Source organism: Ambystoma mexicanum, chromosome 8 (genome assembly GCF_040938575.1).
Source record: "Ambystoma mexicanum isolate Mex_15411 chromosome 8, UKY_AmexF1_1, whole genome shotgun sequence".
Classification (NCBI taxonomy): domain Eukaryota; kingdom Metazoa; phylum Chordata; class Amphibia; order Caudata; family Ambystomatidae; genus Ambystoma; species Ambystoma mexicanum.
In genome coordinates, this window is record NC_090929.1 from 519,475,213 (window position 1) to 519,491,641 (window position 16,429).

Here is a 16,429-nt window from a genome sequence, read left to right on the forward strand (position 1 = left end):
GTAGAAGGGCCCCTGTAAACCAAGATGTTGCCTTCAAAGTCACATGCATCCATGGCGTTTCAAAGTCACACACACGCTTCTCAGGCACACACACACACACGTGCACCATACATGTACATGACATCAGCACCCATTCCTCACCCCCCCTTCATGTCCAGGAACAGAGACAGCCATGCTTTCATGTGTGCATTCCACATAGAGCTCCCCATGTTGCATTAAAACACATGCACCAACCATGTGGTTCACACATAACTGGTCTCACATGCATAACCATGATGTCCCTGCACACACACATCCATACATGGCCTATGTCACACATACAGGCAAGCATCAGACTACCAGCACACTGCAACATGTGCTGTCTCACACAGCAATGCTTGGCCACTTACTGATCAACTCCGAAGGATCTGGGCGTGGAGCGCTGGGCCTATGCGTTCCAGGACGCTCATCTGGATGTTACTCATGCGTGCCTGGCCCCCCTCCGCGAGGTGCCGGGCCTTGTGGAGGGTCCTGTACCTGAAGTCCTCCCAGCGCTTCTTGACGTGCTTGAAGTCGCTGGTTGCCACCCCCTCCGCGTTGATGGCAACCACTACGTCATCCCAGATCCTCTCCCGTCCTTCCTTGTTGGCGCATGATGTTCTGAAGAGGGCATCATAATATCCCAGGACATGCTCCACCAGGACACCAACTTCGGTGGCAGTGAAGCTGGTGGCCCTCTGCCTCTCTGGCTGGGGGTTGCCAGTGGTGCCAGATGGAGATGTGCCTGACATGGCAACCCCAGAGGCAGGAGTGGGTGGGCAACTGGGTCCTGGGGCTGGGCTGTGGAGTGATGGTATCCCAGTTGGGAGTCTTCTGTTCCAGCAGGGGTGGACACAGCAACTGGACCCCTTCAGATGGCTGATGTGCAGGCACCAAATAACAGGGCACGTGGGCAGCAGACAGTCAGGCAGCAGATGGCAGGTGGGAGCGTGCTCGGGGCTCTGGGGGGCAGGAAAATGGCCTTCAGGGCAGGTGCGTGGTCTTCCATGTGTGTATGCGTGGCCAGCTTGATCACTCACACAGGCCCTTTCGCGTGTGATACTTCACGCGAACCCCAGTAATACACGTTCCCCACTTGGCGTTTGCTGTTTGGCAGCCCTGTAAACTGGTCCAGGGTTAGCGTAGCCCTTTGCGCTGGATTGGGGATTTTGATGGCTTTTCCTTGCGCGAGGGCGTTCTTGGGGGCGTAACTGGCGCTGCTGCAGGGTCGCTGCGCCACTCTGCGCCACGGCTGGTTTTCGAGGCTAAAATCCATGAATACGCTGTGCACGGAAATTGATTTTAGCGCACGTGGCTGGCGCAGACATTCGCACGTGCACACTTTGCGCCAGCCGCATGCGCCACTTGTGCGCTGAATTCTATGAATTATCCCCATAGTGTGTTTTGTAAGGGTTTTGGGGGGTGGTGAAGGTGGTGGAGACCACCCCCCTTAAAAAAAACAAAAATCAAAAACAGGCACGATTAAAACAGGTTAAATCCACCAGTGTCCAAGCCATGAGGGTTTTTGCAAAAATGTCCAACATTTTCAGCTGGAAGCCCTCCATTCCTTTCAGGTAGCAGATAGGGTGGGAAAGGGTACCTGCATTGTTGGGAGGCAAATCCTCTGATGAGTTCCTTACCCAGGAGTGAGGATTACTTCTTCAACATCCAAGAAGAGTGTGCCTCAAAGAGTTGCTTGGCCAGTGGGATCTCTTCCTACACTTTTATCTTCATGTCTTTCCAGACAGAAGAGTGCTCTTCTCCTGGCCACACCTTCCTTCACTGCGTGTCCGGCGACTTGGAAGGGATTTTCGTCACCTTTGTGGCCAAAAGTAGGTCTTTTGAGTGCATGGTTTGTCATAACACATCGTGCAGGTTGTGTCCCTCCCCCAAAATATACAGGCAGATCCTGTGGGGTACATGACAGACCTCTGTCTCTAGCAATCTGCACAGTGCTTGAAGCCTGAGGTCTTCCAAGGGTTAGACATGACAGTGGCACAATGTAGCTGAGCTAGCTGAAGTTCCCAAGGTGTACATTGTATGCAGGAGAAAACTAAAATGAGGTCATGGGTTGTGGAGGATCTAAATATTTGGTTCCCACACACATTTCCAAGGGCAGCAGGTACTGGAGAGACAATATCAAAGATGGGGAATCTATGGGAGGAAGGATTCCATTCGAAATAAAGGTTTAAACCTATTAGCCAGGGTGCGCGTTTGCTTTGCAGTTTAGGGACTGCCTGAAAAAATAAGTTTGAGGATTGACATGGTTCCTTCTAAGTTATCCCTAAAGGTTATACAAATGTCTCCCCACCTTTTTCACCCTACCCTAATCACCCCAGAACTCCATGCAAAGGAAAATTAGGGGTTGGATTTCCATCATACATTACTGGATGAATAGAATAATTCCACACCTCATCAAGCCATCTCCAATAGCAATTTCTCAAAACGTGACCGTTTCAATACTGACCAGTAGGAAGCAGGTCATTGCAGTCTTATGCTGTGGTTGAAAATCTGCAAGTCTCATTTAAAAGTGCGACCAAGACAAAAAGAAAGAGGCCTGGATAATGATTTACTGTCTCATGTCTTAACTAGTGTTGCTGCATGATAGCATTATTGATATCACCATGGATTCCCATTGTGGCAGCAGCAATACCGTATTAATATCAAGCCCAGTGGACATTGAGAAGTAATTTACCCTTGGGTAAATTAATGAATATATTACAAGACACATTTCGAATTCAAATCATACTACGTATTAAAGTGACAACCTGTTTGTATGAGAACATTATCCCTTATTTCTGATCATGCCTAAACCATAATAAAATAGGATATATACAAACAAATTATTCACATGGGTGGAAAGTACAAATCATCACATTACTGTATTACAACAAAACATTACCAAAATGTGACGTCATTAGTGTTTACACTCGAAGTCTACACATTTCTACAATATGTTGTCAACTATAGTTTCTGGAGTCCACATGTTGTACCATTGGATTCTTCAGGACTAGAATGTCTTTAGTGTGTTAGAATTGCAGCAAGCATTAGGATTCTAAATGAATACTAGAGCCATTAGGGTCTACTTCTTTATCCAACATAATCACTCAGATCCGTGGCTTACAATTCGTTTTCTTCTCAATCCAATCAAGGGGCAGGTGAGCCTAGTGTAGCAATCAGTCTTTATAGCCCCCTACATTACAGCACAGACTGTATCCAGTGTCATCACGAGGTAGTGTCACATATTCCAACACAAAATATTCAATTATCACTGCGCTTCGCTAGTATGGAATGGTTGTGTACCTAGGACTAGCATTCTCGTCAACAATGGACTCCATTCCACTCAAAGCATTGGGTTTCAAAGATTCCATGCTTTGCCGCCATTCTTTACCAGGCAGTCTGAATTTACAAATTCAAAACATCAATCATGGACTATTTAGGTTGTATTTATATTCTTCCATTTAAGATAATCAATTTTGTTGTCGCGCTTAATAGTTCACATAAAGAAAGTTTGCAATTTTAAATAATTGATTGATGTGGCCAAAATGTTACTCCGTGCTAGGAAACACCAACTAATGATAATCCATTACATTACTTGTACCCTGACTCCAGCTGGGTATTTTTTCTGTATTGCAGCCCATTACAGAGGTGCCTTACTTGTTTTTAGGCTCATTTTCCTCGCAGACACCATGTGAAGCCAGCGTTCAGAGATGCCACTCATTTCACTTCGAGGGTAGACGTATGAAACCCAAACTGCACATGCTAGCACACACGCAAGACGTTCCATTAGTGTACAAGCAAAATGTGTAGAGGCGCATTCATTCACAGCTCTCCAGAAAACTGAAAAAACATGGACTTAATTTACTAATCCCATAATTTTGATCTAAAAAAAAAAAAAAAACTTGAAAAACCTGTTTTGTTGTTTTAGACCATTCCCACATAACATTACTGGACCGGATCCGCATTAGGATTCGGAAACACAATCTACTGAAAAAAACCCAATTTAAAAGGCAGATGACTACCAGTTTCTGCAAGTTATTTAAAGAATACAAGCATCTATTCACAATAAGTATGCTTTTTAACTCATATCATGTAGCTTTTTTAAATACGTGGAAACATTTTTTTTCAGATGAGTTTTGATGTTGCAATATATGCCCATGAATTGCATGTTAAACCAGCAGTTGTTGCCACTTGACATTTTCAATCATCCTCTCAATGTAGCTTAACTCTCATGATGCGTTCCCGTTTTCCCAGACCATCCAGGTAAAATCCAAACCAGAATGTCCCTTTCCATTGGAGCGCGATACTGTAGGTGCCTTTACGTTTAATGCTTGAATTTTGGTAATGGCGTTCTCCAATCGGTACGTTTACAGGACATGTCATGCTGATCTACATTAAATTGCACTTACATTGCTGACAGAAATGCAATAAATTTGCTGAATGATCTTGGTTTACATTTGATGTGCTTATATTCAAAGAATTGACCAGTCACGGGGCATTAAATGCAATGACTGCAAGAAAAGTTCTTTAGTCGCTGGCAGTCTCCAGACGGTATTAAGACTCTGATTCTCAACTTCTTAGATGGCAGAACACGTTTTCCAAAGTTCCTTCCTTTCTTGAATGCAAATAGGGTGAAAGTACCCTCAACCCTCAGCAGTGCACGGTTCAATCATTTGCAATTGCCGGATAGGGTATTTTACATTTGCACAGAGTATCTAGAGAATGTGGTGGGCCATACCAATTTAGGAGTTTCAATGCATCATTTTATGGCCAATAGGGTGGGCCATCATGATACCAAGCAAGTTTCAATGAGGGCCGTACACATCTTGATGGATTCCTTTGTGTCTGGAGTCACAGTTATTAAGTCAACCTGCACAAAGTAATTATCTCTAGATGAGCAGTTCAGCCTGATTAACAAAAGTGAGAAGGAAAGTTTGCCCCATTGTGACCTAGGATATTGGCTTAGAGTGTAATATTGTACTGCCATCATTCTTCCTAAACAATGTGTGTAGATTCCCCCGATTATGAAAGATGGTGAAATATATACATGCTAGTACACACTGGCTATGTATCATTGTGAATTCCAGATTTCTGTCCTGTTGCTCCAGCCATTTTGTGAAACATTCTATCTGCCCCACTTTTCTGTTGCATATCACAATGTGGTCAATGAAACATCATCTTAAGTTAATATTTTCTACAAATAAGATATTATAGATACAGCTATAACCAAATTCAAAGATATTAGCTAGACTGGGTGTGAATACCGCTTCTATTGATGTACCTTTTGTCCAAAGAACCTGTCTTCACATAGAAATTAGCTCAATGCGATGGTCATAAAATGTATGATAATTTAATTTGGTATACAATGTGGTACTATTACCAAATCGAGTGTGCCTTATAAATATTTCTGCTGTCTGATGTCCTTCCATTGATGAATGTCAAAAGTCACCAACATCCACTTCTTAATTAAATTCACGGCCTTCAATTGGGTTAATTACTTTTCGTATTTAATAGGAAGGAAGGAGTATTTTTTGCTATGGGCTGTAACACAACATCCAAATATCTGGATAAAGATGCTGGCGGATTGATGGATTGGTTATTTAGAAATTCATATTCTTATTGGGTAATATAGCCTGTGCATAGTGGTCATCCATGCTATGGAGATTAAATACTTCTTGTAATCTGTCTGTGCCGAGTACAAGAATATTTCGCCCTTTGTCCGCCGCTAGACAATAACTTTTTCTTCAGTTCCGGGAATATCATACATTCCCCTTTTGTGAGATTTCTAGGACAATAATTTGTCACTGTGGAAATCGGATGCAGTTCTCAAATTGCTTTTCTTTAAGATACAAACATTTCCGGTGGTATACCCCGTACTACTTGCACACAAAGACATACGGAGCAGAAACAGATTGGCCCCACATTATACTAGTGGTGGGCCACATTGTTACAGGAGGCATGCATGAAGAAACCCATTGTATGCCACTAATTTGAGAGATCCCAACCGGTACCTTAAATGACGCTTTTATATAGTGTGTTCACCAACACTCAGTACAAATGAAGTCAGTACAAAATCAGAAATCCAACAGTTTACAGACATTTCATTACAAAGACGACAATAAGAGGACATGTTCTTTTAAGAAGAAAAGATAGAAAAAGAAAAAGCTCAGTGATAGTTCGAGTGTTTGGTAGCCAGAAGAGAGAAACAGAAAAGACTGGGCACAAGAAGTTTAAGAGAATAAAAGAAAATATTGAGAACAGGATTGAAGAGTGTGTACAGGTCTAAGAAGAGAAGGAACCAGAACATGAACACATTTAAAGAAAATGCAGAGAAAATAGGAATACCACACAGGTATCAAAAAGGGAGTCATTAAAGAGAAGTAAGAAAAGTAGAAACGGAGTCACAAGGAGAAAGGTGAATAGTGAGAAAAATAGGAGTACAGAAAGAATGGAGTGGAGAAAGTTGGTGTTCTAGAAGACCACACAAAAGTGCAGTATAATTGTTAGGCGAAACCAAAAAAAGGTGGATTGAAGCTGCATGAAATGCTAGAAATAGGCAGGCCTTGCACACATTATAGAGATGAAAGGGAAGGACGGAACCCATTCATAGAAATATGGGAAGAAAAAGTAAGACAAATCAAAGGTGAAACTAGGATTACAAGCATAAGACCAGAAAGAAAGTTAAGAAAGGAGAAAAGACCACACTGATATAGGAGCAGAAGCAAAGGACAAAGAAAAATAACATGACCTCTGCTTTAGAGGAGTTATGATGATGCGTGCGGGCGGACATCCAGTATGAAATGGCAAACAATCAAGCTGAAAGAAAAGCATGAATAGCCTCAGCATGGGAAAAAAAACTAGATCAATTGAGAAAATTGGCATAAAAGGTGATACGGTAGATGGAAGGAAGACATGAAAGCGAAAGAGAAATGGTGAAGAAAAGATGTCAAAGAAAATAAAAACCTTGAGGAAACATAATGAAGAGGAAGCAGAGGAGAAAGATGGCAGACCAAGAAACAGTCAACACAAATCAGACATGCAAGAACAAAAACACTGAAGCACAGAACCAGAGACATCCAAGGAGTAGAGAAAACGATACTGTGGTTAACAATATCAGGAAGAGAAAAATGCTTGAAGTAGTGTGCAGAAAATAAAGAGTTAATGACATTTAGTTAAGTTGTTTCAGTTTAATGAAAAGGACGAAATCCTGATTTCTGTAAACGGAAAAGAGCGGTGATCAAGGTAAGAACACACTTGATCTTATACTATTCATTGAAGAACACTGAATAATGAAGAAGGAAAAGGGATGCAAATTGGAAGGGGAAGAAGGATCATAGAAGGCTTGAGATGAGGAATACTAACATGCTTAAATGCAGAGGCACACAGAGCTGTAGATAAAGAAATATTGCAGAGAAGAGTCAGGCAAGAAAGCAGCAAAGGATAAAGCTTGAGAAAAAAGGTAAGAGGGTAAAGGAACAGAACAAGAGGCAGTGGGATGGACACAGGCTAAATAGCGAATAGTAGCAGAGTGAGAAGGGAAAAAGGTAGACATAGATGCAGAGGCAGATTGAGAAAGAATGGATAAAGTCTAAATTAGAATCAGAGGAAGAAAGGGAAGAGCAAAGAATAAATCCCCTTTGTGGTAAAGTAAGTCGCAACATCCATTACCAGATTGGGAAAACATGTGTAAACTATGTTTGACCAGTTATGACATAACATGTTGCTTGTTTGCAGTGATTTTTGTTAATGACTGCACATTTTGTGTAGTATTTTGCTGTAGTATATGGATGTGATGATATGAGAAATTGAGTATTAGATTAATTGTGTTCAGCTCTACATATACGTGATCAAGAATACTGAACATTATAATTTCTGGAATAGTACAAAATAAGAATGATACTATTGTTATAGAAATGAATGTTTGATTTTTAACTCTAAAGCCTTACGCCTAGGCATGTCCAATGAGAGCTACCCCAACAAATGATCCCCAACTGTTGCCTGCGCTGCTATAGTATCACTGGATTGGTACCATGTCCAAGACAGAATCTGCACCCTCTATTGCACGAGCATCCATGGGACGGCAGCAATATGATGGCCTGGAAAACACCTTCCCTTTGCCAGGACCAAATATCTAATTGTTTCAAAGTTCATGTAAATTGGTAGATGGTTTTCAATTGCTTCCTAAAATAGACAATTGATGGGAAAGAAAAGGGTTTCAATCATGTCAGATGTAGATGAGCACAGGTCCTTGCTTATAATATGCTGAAGAATGTTACATGGGGAGTCATGCTCAATTGGGAGGGAAATATTCTCACTATTATCACGTCAGTCCAATCCAAATGTAAACACTTCTGCATGGTGCAACTGCTATTCGGAAGACACATCACACACAGCTTATTAAAAATACATTTAATTGATACTGCAGTATAGTTAAACTCACTGTTCAACGGAAAAAGGAGGAACATTCAATTTAATCACAAGTGCTGTAGCTTTACTTATCAAAATAAAGAATATGGATGGCATACATAATGTATAAATTTACATATGGTGAATTGTATATTGCTTTTCAGTTCCACAAAAGCACAATATAAATAGATTTGCATTGGAACAATCCCTTCCCTGTGTTTATTAAAAATACATTCTTTACAACTGAAGCTGTGAATCCTAGTGCAAGTCCATGCCACGTGGTTGGGCTTCTAATGTCACTTTGGCGGCACTTCATACTTAAAAACAACACTGAACAGCTTGCCCCCTAGGCGGTCGGCGAGCCAGGAGTTTTTGATGACAGCAAGTTTGAGGCTCTCGCATTCCAGGGCTGCATAGTAGTTGGTGTGAATAGCGCGGCCCATCCCTTCGATGATGACCAAATCAGTCTTCCTCTCCCTAACCAGCATCGACAGGCCTTTGTCCAAGCGGCTGCAAAACAAGAACACAATAATAAATGGGGAAACTGCCCAACACGCTTATTTCAGCCAATCGGATGTTGAACAATCTGCAAAAAGCCAACACGCAGTACAAAGGTACTCAATCTCCCAATCAAAGCACTGCCCAAGGAGTCACAATAACCTATGAAGTGGTTGTTCATGAACAGCTAACTTCCATCTGAACAGAAGGTGGCACCAATAGCTAGCATTTCATGATCTACACATCAATTCAGTTTGCAAAAGGAGGCTTAGCTAGAAGACAAAAAATCAATATAACCAGCAGAAATTGATAAAACGCTTGTTGTATCAAAACATACTATACAACTGAAGTTTAGTTATTGAAGGGAATATATGTCTCATGACTAGGATCTCAACGGTGAAGTGAAAATCAAACTATGGCTTACATACTTTATAAAAATTCTGGTCTTATACGCAAATCACTACCTTACTGTGCTTCAATTTCTTAATCAACCAAAATTAGGAAAGCTTGAATAAAGGGTAACCTGTATTGTATATAGATATACTAGAACTGTAATTCCCATTATTTTACTGTTTGCTAAGCACTTTTACAGCCAATAGGGTACCAGTGAGACAATGACCCGTAGTAAACCATAGCTAATTGGAGAAGTTAATCTCCAGGACGCAAAAACAGATTGGAAATTTATTGTAAATCAATTCTGTTGGCCATTGATCAGTGCCTTCATCATTCATCACAACTGCTCTGAAATTAAGGGGCAATGGAATAAACAGGAAGATATAGAAACCCATACATTCGAGGTTTAGGAAAAAACAGTCACAGCTAGCAAATTAGAACATTCACCAAATGCACTGACACTAAACTGCAACACCCTCCCTAAACAAGGAAGGCAATAAATAGCCATGAGTATTAGAACTATTACAAATTCCTAATTGCACAATTCATAAATTTCATATGATATGCAATGTGATAACCCTGTCATTTTCATCCTTAAATGTTAATACGTACATAACATAGTTCTATGTTATCTCTTAACCCCCTTTTCTATATTGTCTTGATTGTTCTGCAATTATAGAATTGTCGCAGGATGCCTCTGCAGATCGCTTCCTGTGTCAGCCCTTTCTCTTCTAAAATTCAGCATGGAGAGAGGAACCATTTGACAATCTTTGGATACCAATGGAGTGACGGATACTACATCCATTTGATCATCTTATTGCATCTAAATCATAAGGCTATCCAAGATTACACATACTTTAATGTTAGGATGAGCAAGAAATGAGCAAGCATGATAGTGTGCACTATGTACTTTTTCAAGCATACAGTCTTTTGTCACGAACATTTGTCAAATATAAACATGGTCGTTCTCATGTTCCCAAAATGTGCTTTGATTGAATGCAAAGCAGCCAGAACCCCAATTGGTACTATTTGTACCCTTTCCTTTTGTCATCTGGCTATTTTGAAGGAGCAGAATAGGAAATAATGCATATGTTTACATTAAGGTTCGACAAATGTGCTATGGGCAGTATGAGAAGTGTAACCTTCTTATTATGACTACGATATATACTGGGCATGATCGTCAGAAAAGATCCAGTTTGCAAAGTTTTTACAGAGAACACGCATCAGGGCATCTCTCAAAATGTCCATACACTTAGCAGGGTGCACAGACGGAAAAAGAACAGATCACACTAACAAAGGGAGACAGAAAGAAAAGAGAAAAAAAAACAGACTGAGCCAACAGAAAGACAGTGAGAGCAGACCATAACGACAGAGAAATAAGAGCATTACTGACAGTGCGACTCATGCACAGAAAGACCGAGTGCTAGATTGTTAATCACTGTATAACAACTGCTAATTTGCAGAAGTGTGATTTTAAATAGCTTACTTGCGTTTGAAGTGTCTTCCTGGAAGCACTCAATTAAATGTACATTTGAAATTTGATTCCTTATATGCTTAACTGTTCCATAAAACCTCCTTGCCTTCGCCTACTAAATGATCCCAGACTTAATTTAATAACCACTGGTGACAGAGCCTTCTTCACGCAAGTCAGATAAATATCAAACAGCCTTCCATTTTTCAACAAGTTCTTTCGTACCCGCTTGTTCAGAAAATCTCCCCATTGCTGGTTGATCTAAATCCTCAATGTGTGCCGCCAGAGCCAGCATACTCTCTTTTGGGGAATTGAGCACTACAGTCAATCATTCGGTCAGCTACAACTTACTTTTTTGCACACCAAAAAAATAAATCTTTCCAACAAAAACCTGTGAGTTGTAACAGTGGCCTGTTCGCTTTCAGCAGTTTACATTTCTCCAGTGAACTCAATAAGTGCACTTGTGGGACTGGGCGAGATGTCACTTGTAAGAACTGAGAAATGATCAGCACCCCTATGCGAAGGATTGTAGTATGGGACACCTATGCATCAGAGGGAGCCGGGCAGTTAATTAGTTTGGTTGGCACCATTTGGTACTAAACCCAATCTTCTCAGTGTACCTTGAAGTGACTGTACAGCATCATGGCACCCAGAAAAATCAAATATAATACAACAGTAGGGGATAACAATACAGAGGTTGGTTTGTTTTTCTCCACACCCTTCCAGGTTGACAATTTCCAGCCAAGGATGCGCAGGCAAAGGGATGCTGGGTTTGAATGCATGGGGTGGGAAGCTCTGGAATCTACTGGACAGGAGCGGTGGCACTGATTTCTCTGGATCAGCCAACCTCCTGCCAGTGTACAAAACACTGTACTGGACCGAGCGTATTTGGCGACTGGAGATCCTTGTTCTGCGGTATCTGCTTAGCATGGGGCAGAAGTGGGTGCTACCAGTGGCACGCAAGTCTGAATTAGATGATGACATTCTCATCTCTTCACTCTTTTATGTCACCTTTTTAGTTCTTGTGGGATGATTTTAGAAAAAGCATGTGAGAAAACTGTTCACGAAGGGCGCCCGCCCGTTTCATCTACAACGGTCAAGCACCTATTAGCCATGTTAGCCAGTTTCTAACTGACCCTCGGTTAATCTATTGCAATGTGTATGCTAGGCTTCCGAGCAGAATGTGTCACCTCAGAAATACTCAATAGTGAAGGACTGTAGAAAGCGTTCATGTGGATCGGCTTTGAATGGTCTGGGCTACAGCATCCGAGATGCCTCAGAGAAATACATTACCGACTTTTCAAAACACTTGGGAGCTCATTTTGCTCCTCAATGTAATTTGACGGTGGGGAGCCGTTACAGTAACACTAAAATAGGCAGCTTGTTGCCACCAAATTTGAGTCATTTACACTATGGGGTGCAAATGTGCGGGCCAGAAGGTGGCATACACGCATGCAAGCCACCTTATGCCCTGCACGTTTGCACTCCACAGTGCAAAGTGAGTAAACTCTGGCTGGCATGCTTGCACGAATATGCAGATCTCACCCTGTTGAGAAGGGGCTGCCATCCCTGGTCAGTGGGTGCTGCTTTTGCCCATGAGACCACGGCTGTGGCGCTGGAATAGGGACAAAAACCACAGTGGGTGGGACCACCTCCCCCCATGCTCCAGACGTTGGCGGACAGACCGCGAGGGACGCGCCTATGTTATGTTAAGAGATTTGTAATGCGCACCTGGTACCCGAAGGCTGATGGGCGCAGACTGACAAACAAAACAAAACTACACAGCGCAGCAAGGCTATTATCTATCCAGAATCTCTACCAACAGATCTCTAGGCGAAGAGCAATGTCTTCAGCTTCTTTTTAAAGAGTTCTGCTGAAACCAGCATTCTTAGTGAGGTTGGAAGGGCGTTCCAGGTGGTAGGGCCCGCTACTTCAAACGACCCCTGTCTTGTTGTGTTGGTCTTATGCCATGGTACATTAAGTGTATTTGAGTTATCTGGTCTGAGTGACCTTCCTTTGTCTTTCACGATTATGGCTTCCTTCAGATATGATGGCATTTGACCTACAATACATTTTTGAGTGATAAGAAGCCTAAACCAAATTCTTTCTCCAATCGGTAGCCAATGAAGGCTCCTTCTGGCTTCAGAGTCATGATCTATTTTGCTCAGGCCCTTCACTACTCTCACTGCCCCATTCTGAATTACCTGGAGGCGATGGATCTCCGTCTCGGGGATACCCACCAAAAGACTGCATCCATAGTCTAATTTTGAGCCAAGAATGGCTTTAGCCAGTGTTTCTGAATTTTTTTCAGAGATGAATGGGCGAAGATGGCGGAAAAGTTTAAGAAAATAAGAGGCTGACGAGACATGGCTATTTACCTGCGCCTCCATGTTTAGATGTATATCCAGACACACGGCCAGGGTCTTGACCTTAATCAAAATTTTGATAAAACAGTTGTCCAAGTTGAAGTTCTTATATTCAACTCCCAGTTTGTCCAATTTGCTTGGAGAACCTACGAGGAGGAGATCAGTTTTAGCACTGTTCAAGGCTAAACCATTAGAAACCATCCAATTTTGGATTTTTGAATAAATTGCATTGATAAAAGCTTCATCTTTTTGGTCTATTCCTGAAATAGGTAATATGCATTGCGTGTCGTCCGTGTAGTTGGCGAACACGATCCCTTCCTTTTCCAGCATCTGGAAGGGGGATCATGAAGATGTTATAGTAACATGGAGACACGCATGCTCCCTGTGGGACTCCATACAATAATAGCATGGAATCAGCTTCTGCCAGTTCGCTAGCAACTCTGATTTGCCTATCCTTTAGGAAAGATGATATCAATTGAATGGCCTCTGCAGAATAACACGCATTCTCTCAACCTGGTGGACAGAATCGAACGGTCCACCAGGTCAAAGGCAGCGGAAAGATCAAGGATCATCAATAAGGCAATCTGGCCTTTATCCATACCCTGAATGAGATGGGATTTAAGCCGAGCAACATCCGGAGATCGTTGAACACATAGAAGGGAGGAGGGGGCCACCTGAGCGGACCAGGCTCGATTTAGCCAAACCATCATGAGTTCCTAGGGGGGTGGAGCACCAACCAGATCAACTACCACAACCCTGGCCGCCACCCGCAGCAGGCCAAGGAACTTCTGGATATCTACACAAGGTCCGTGCCTGCACAGGAGGGTCTATCGAGGTCCTGCCACATACTACTGAGAGCCTGCAGCTGTAATCTAACCAACCCCTCTCCCATAAAAAGTGTAATACAGTGGGTGTAGGAGAGATGGCAAGGGAGAACCCCGATCTCAACTAACCCTCAACCACACTGGGGTATGGACTGTGTAACAGGCTCCAGCAAATACGACTATGTTGTAGGACGCTCAGAGCCACCCACCCGGGGGAGCACAAGGGTACAACATATAAGGGGCAGACCACCTTATACAACCAGAGGGTGGACTAGAAAGCCAAGGAATACTGCTCCGGCTTTGACAGAGACAGACCACACGTCGGGGGAAGAGACAGCAAGGTGGGTTAGACTCTGGAACATCTTATAAGGGGAACGCTGAGACAACGCTCATTGTAATTGAATCAACCTTGTATCGACCCCTTTGTAACCTGGTCATTCTGCACTTATTTCTAGGTCTATTACTGCTACTGTATTCCTCCTACTGATGGTTTGCCTGTGGATGTCTATTCCATAACAGATGTCTAGCCTGTTGATGTGTATACTGTAACTCTTGCACAAGCCTTGGCGCCCAGTTACCCGAGGGTTCGGTGTGCGGTACAAATAAAGAAACTAAACACCGGCCGGCAACCAACAGAGAGACACGTACTGCAGACCTACGGGGGGGGAGGGGGGAGGAGGCCCATCTGGAAGCTGAGCCAACAGGAGGCACTCCGTGGGAAACCATTAGACTGCCCCAGGACACTGGGACAGATCAACAGTTGCCAAATCCACAAATTAGTGGCGTGTCCCCCCCCGAGCTGCTAGACCCAAACCCGACAAGGGAGGGAAACAACAACAGTCCAAGCTACAATTTGGCACTCCTTCTCACGCTAAGAACCATGGGACCCTGGATGACTTACCAAGTGGAAGCACCCATCCCATCGATCATGACACCACTGGGGCGTTCCAAGATATTAAAGAAATGTTTAAGCAACTGCAGAATAGCATACATTTATTGGATGGAAAAATGTATGCTCTCACAAATTGGACCACATGCAGGTCGGTCTTGAGTTTCAGTGGTCGAAGATGAATACTCCTCCACGTCCAGGGAAATGACAAAAGTGAGACGAGCGCTGAAAGAATTAGCGGATAAGCAAGACTACCTTGAATCCAGATCCAGTAGGAACAACCTGAGGATCATAGGAGTGCTGTAATCTGGGGAGCAGAGATTCATGGAGTCCCTAGTTGAAGAGATCCTGAAGGAGACACTTGACGCAAAATAATTTTCAGCGGTATTCATAGTGAAAGGGCACACAGGATACCAAGTGGGAAGCGCCCGATACCAGGAGCCCCTCCACGTCCCATCATAGCTCGAATGCTGAACTATCATAATAGGGACCTCGCCCTGGGCAAAGCAAGGGAAAAATGACCCTTCTCGGACTTCGTACAAGCCTCACAGAGAACATACATGGCTGTGAAGAAACTTCTACGAGAGAGGTATACGGTACGCCATGATGTTTCCCGCTAAACTATGCATATAACACGAGGACCGAGTACTCTTCTATCATACTCCAGATGAGGCCCATGTCTTTCTCGAACAACAGAATCCCAGACAGCAGGGAAATAACGGATGACACTGCATGTGACCTCACTGGTTTCCACCAGTAAACCGCAGGACGATATGTTGCGAAAGGACATTTTTGTCAGCTGGGGAACGAGTGCTGACACTATAGAGGTGTGATGGAGGACTGGGCACCTATCAGCCCCTCATGCGGAAGCTCAAATTTGAAGGGGGAATTATTGCTGACCTGTTGGGGTTGCCAGCAGGGGTAGGGGGAGCAGGGAAGGGAGAGCAGGGAAGGGAGTTTGTATTACTGACAGGTTGGGGTTGTCGGTGGAGGAGGGGAAAGGATGGGAAGTCTGTAGATGGGGAGGAGTAACAAGGTACAGAGGAGTAAGGGGAGGGGAGGTATCGTTGGGGAAGCACACAAGAATCGAGTCACGTTATCATGCTGAGCTACGAGATACCAGTTGTAGAGATGTTTTGCGAGCTATTAAATCATGGTAAGGGATGTTGACATGAAGAAGTAACAACTGGGTCACTTAGAAACACATGGAATGTGAGAGGGTTGAAATGCCCGCCCAAATGTCGTAAAGTACTGCTATATATGCAAAGGCATCAGGTGGGGATAGCGTTCCTACAGGAAACGCCTCCAACACCATAGGTAGAATCCAAATTTGGGAAAGACTGGGGGTGCCATTGCTATTTCTCCTCTAACTCATCGTATGCCAGAGGGGTGTGCATACTTGTTCATAAAGCCATTGGGTTCCGGTTGATCTCTACAGCGAAAGATCAGGAGGGGCGGTGTCTGATAGTACAAGGTAAACTATATACCTTGGTCAATTATTATGGAAGGCTAACACCTGGGGGACTAATCTGGGCAGGCGACTTCAACATGGTCCTGGACCCAG

The 16,429-nt window shown here is 43.2% G+C and overlaps 1 protein-coding gene across 1 annotated transcript in view; it reads right to left on the reverse strand.

Annotated features, from left to right (window-relative positions):
• Positions 1–8,412: 8,412 nt before the first annotated feature.
• Positions 8,413–16,429, reverse strand: part of PANK4 (pantothenate kinase 4 (inactive)) — a 751,790-nt gene continuing 743,773 nt past the window's right edge. The window contains exon 19 of the mRNA XM_069610204.1: positions 8,413–8,934. Coding sequence (XP_069466305.1) covers positions 8,721–8,934 — 214 coding nt within the window. The 3' untranslated portion in view covers positions 8,413–8,720. The remainder of the gene's footprint in view (positions 8,935–16,429) is intronic.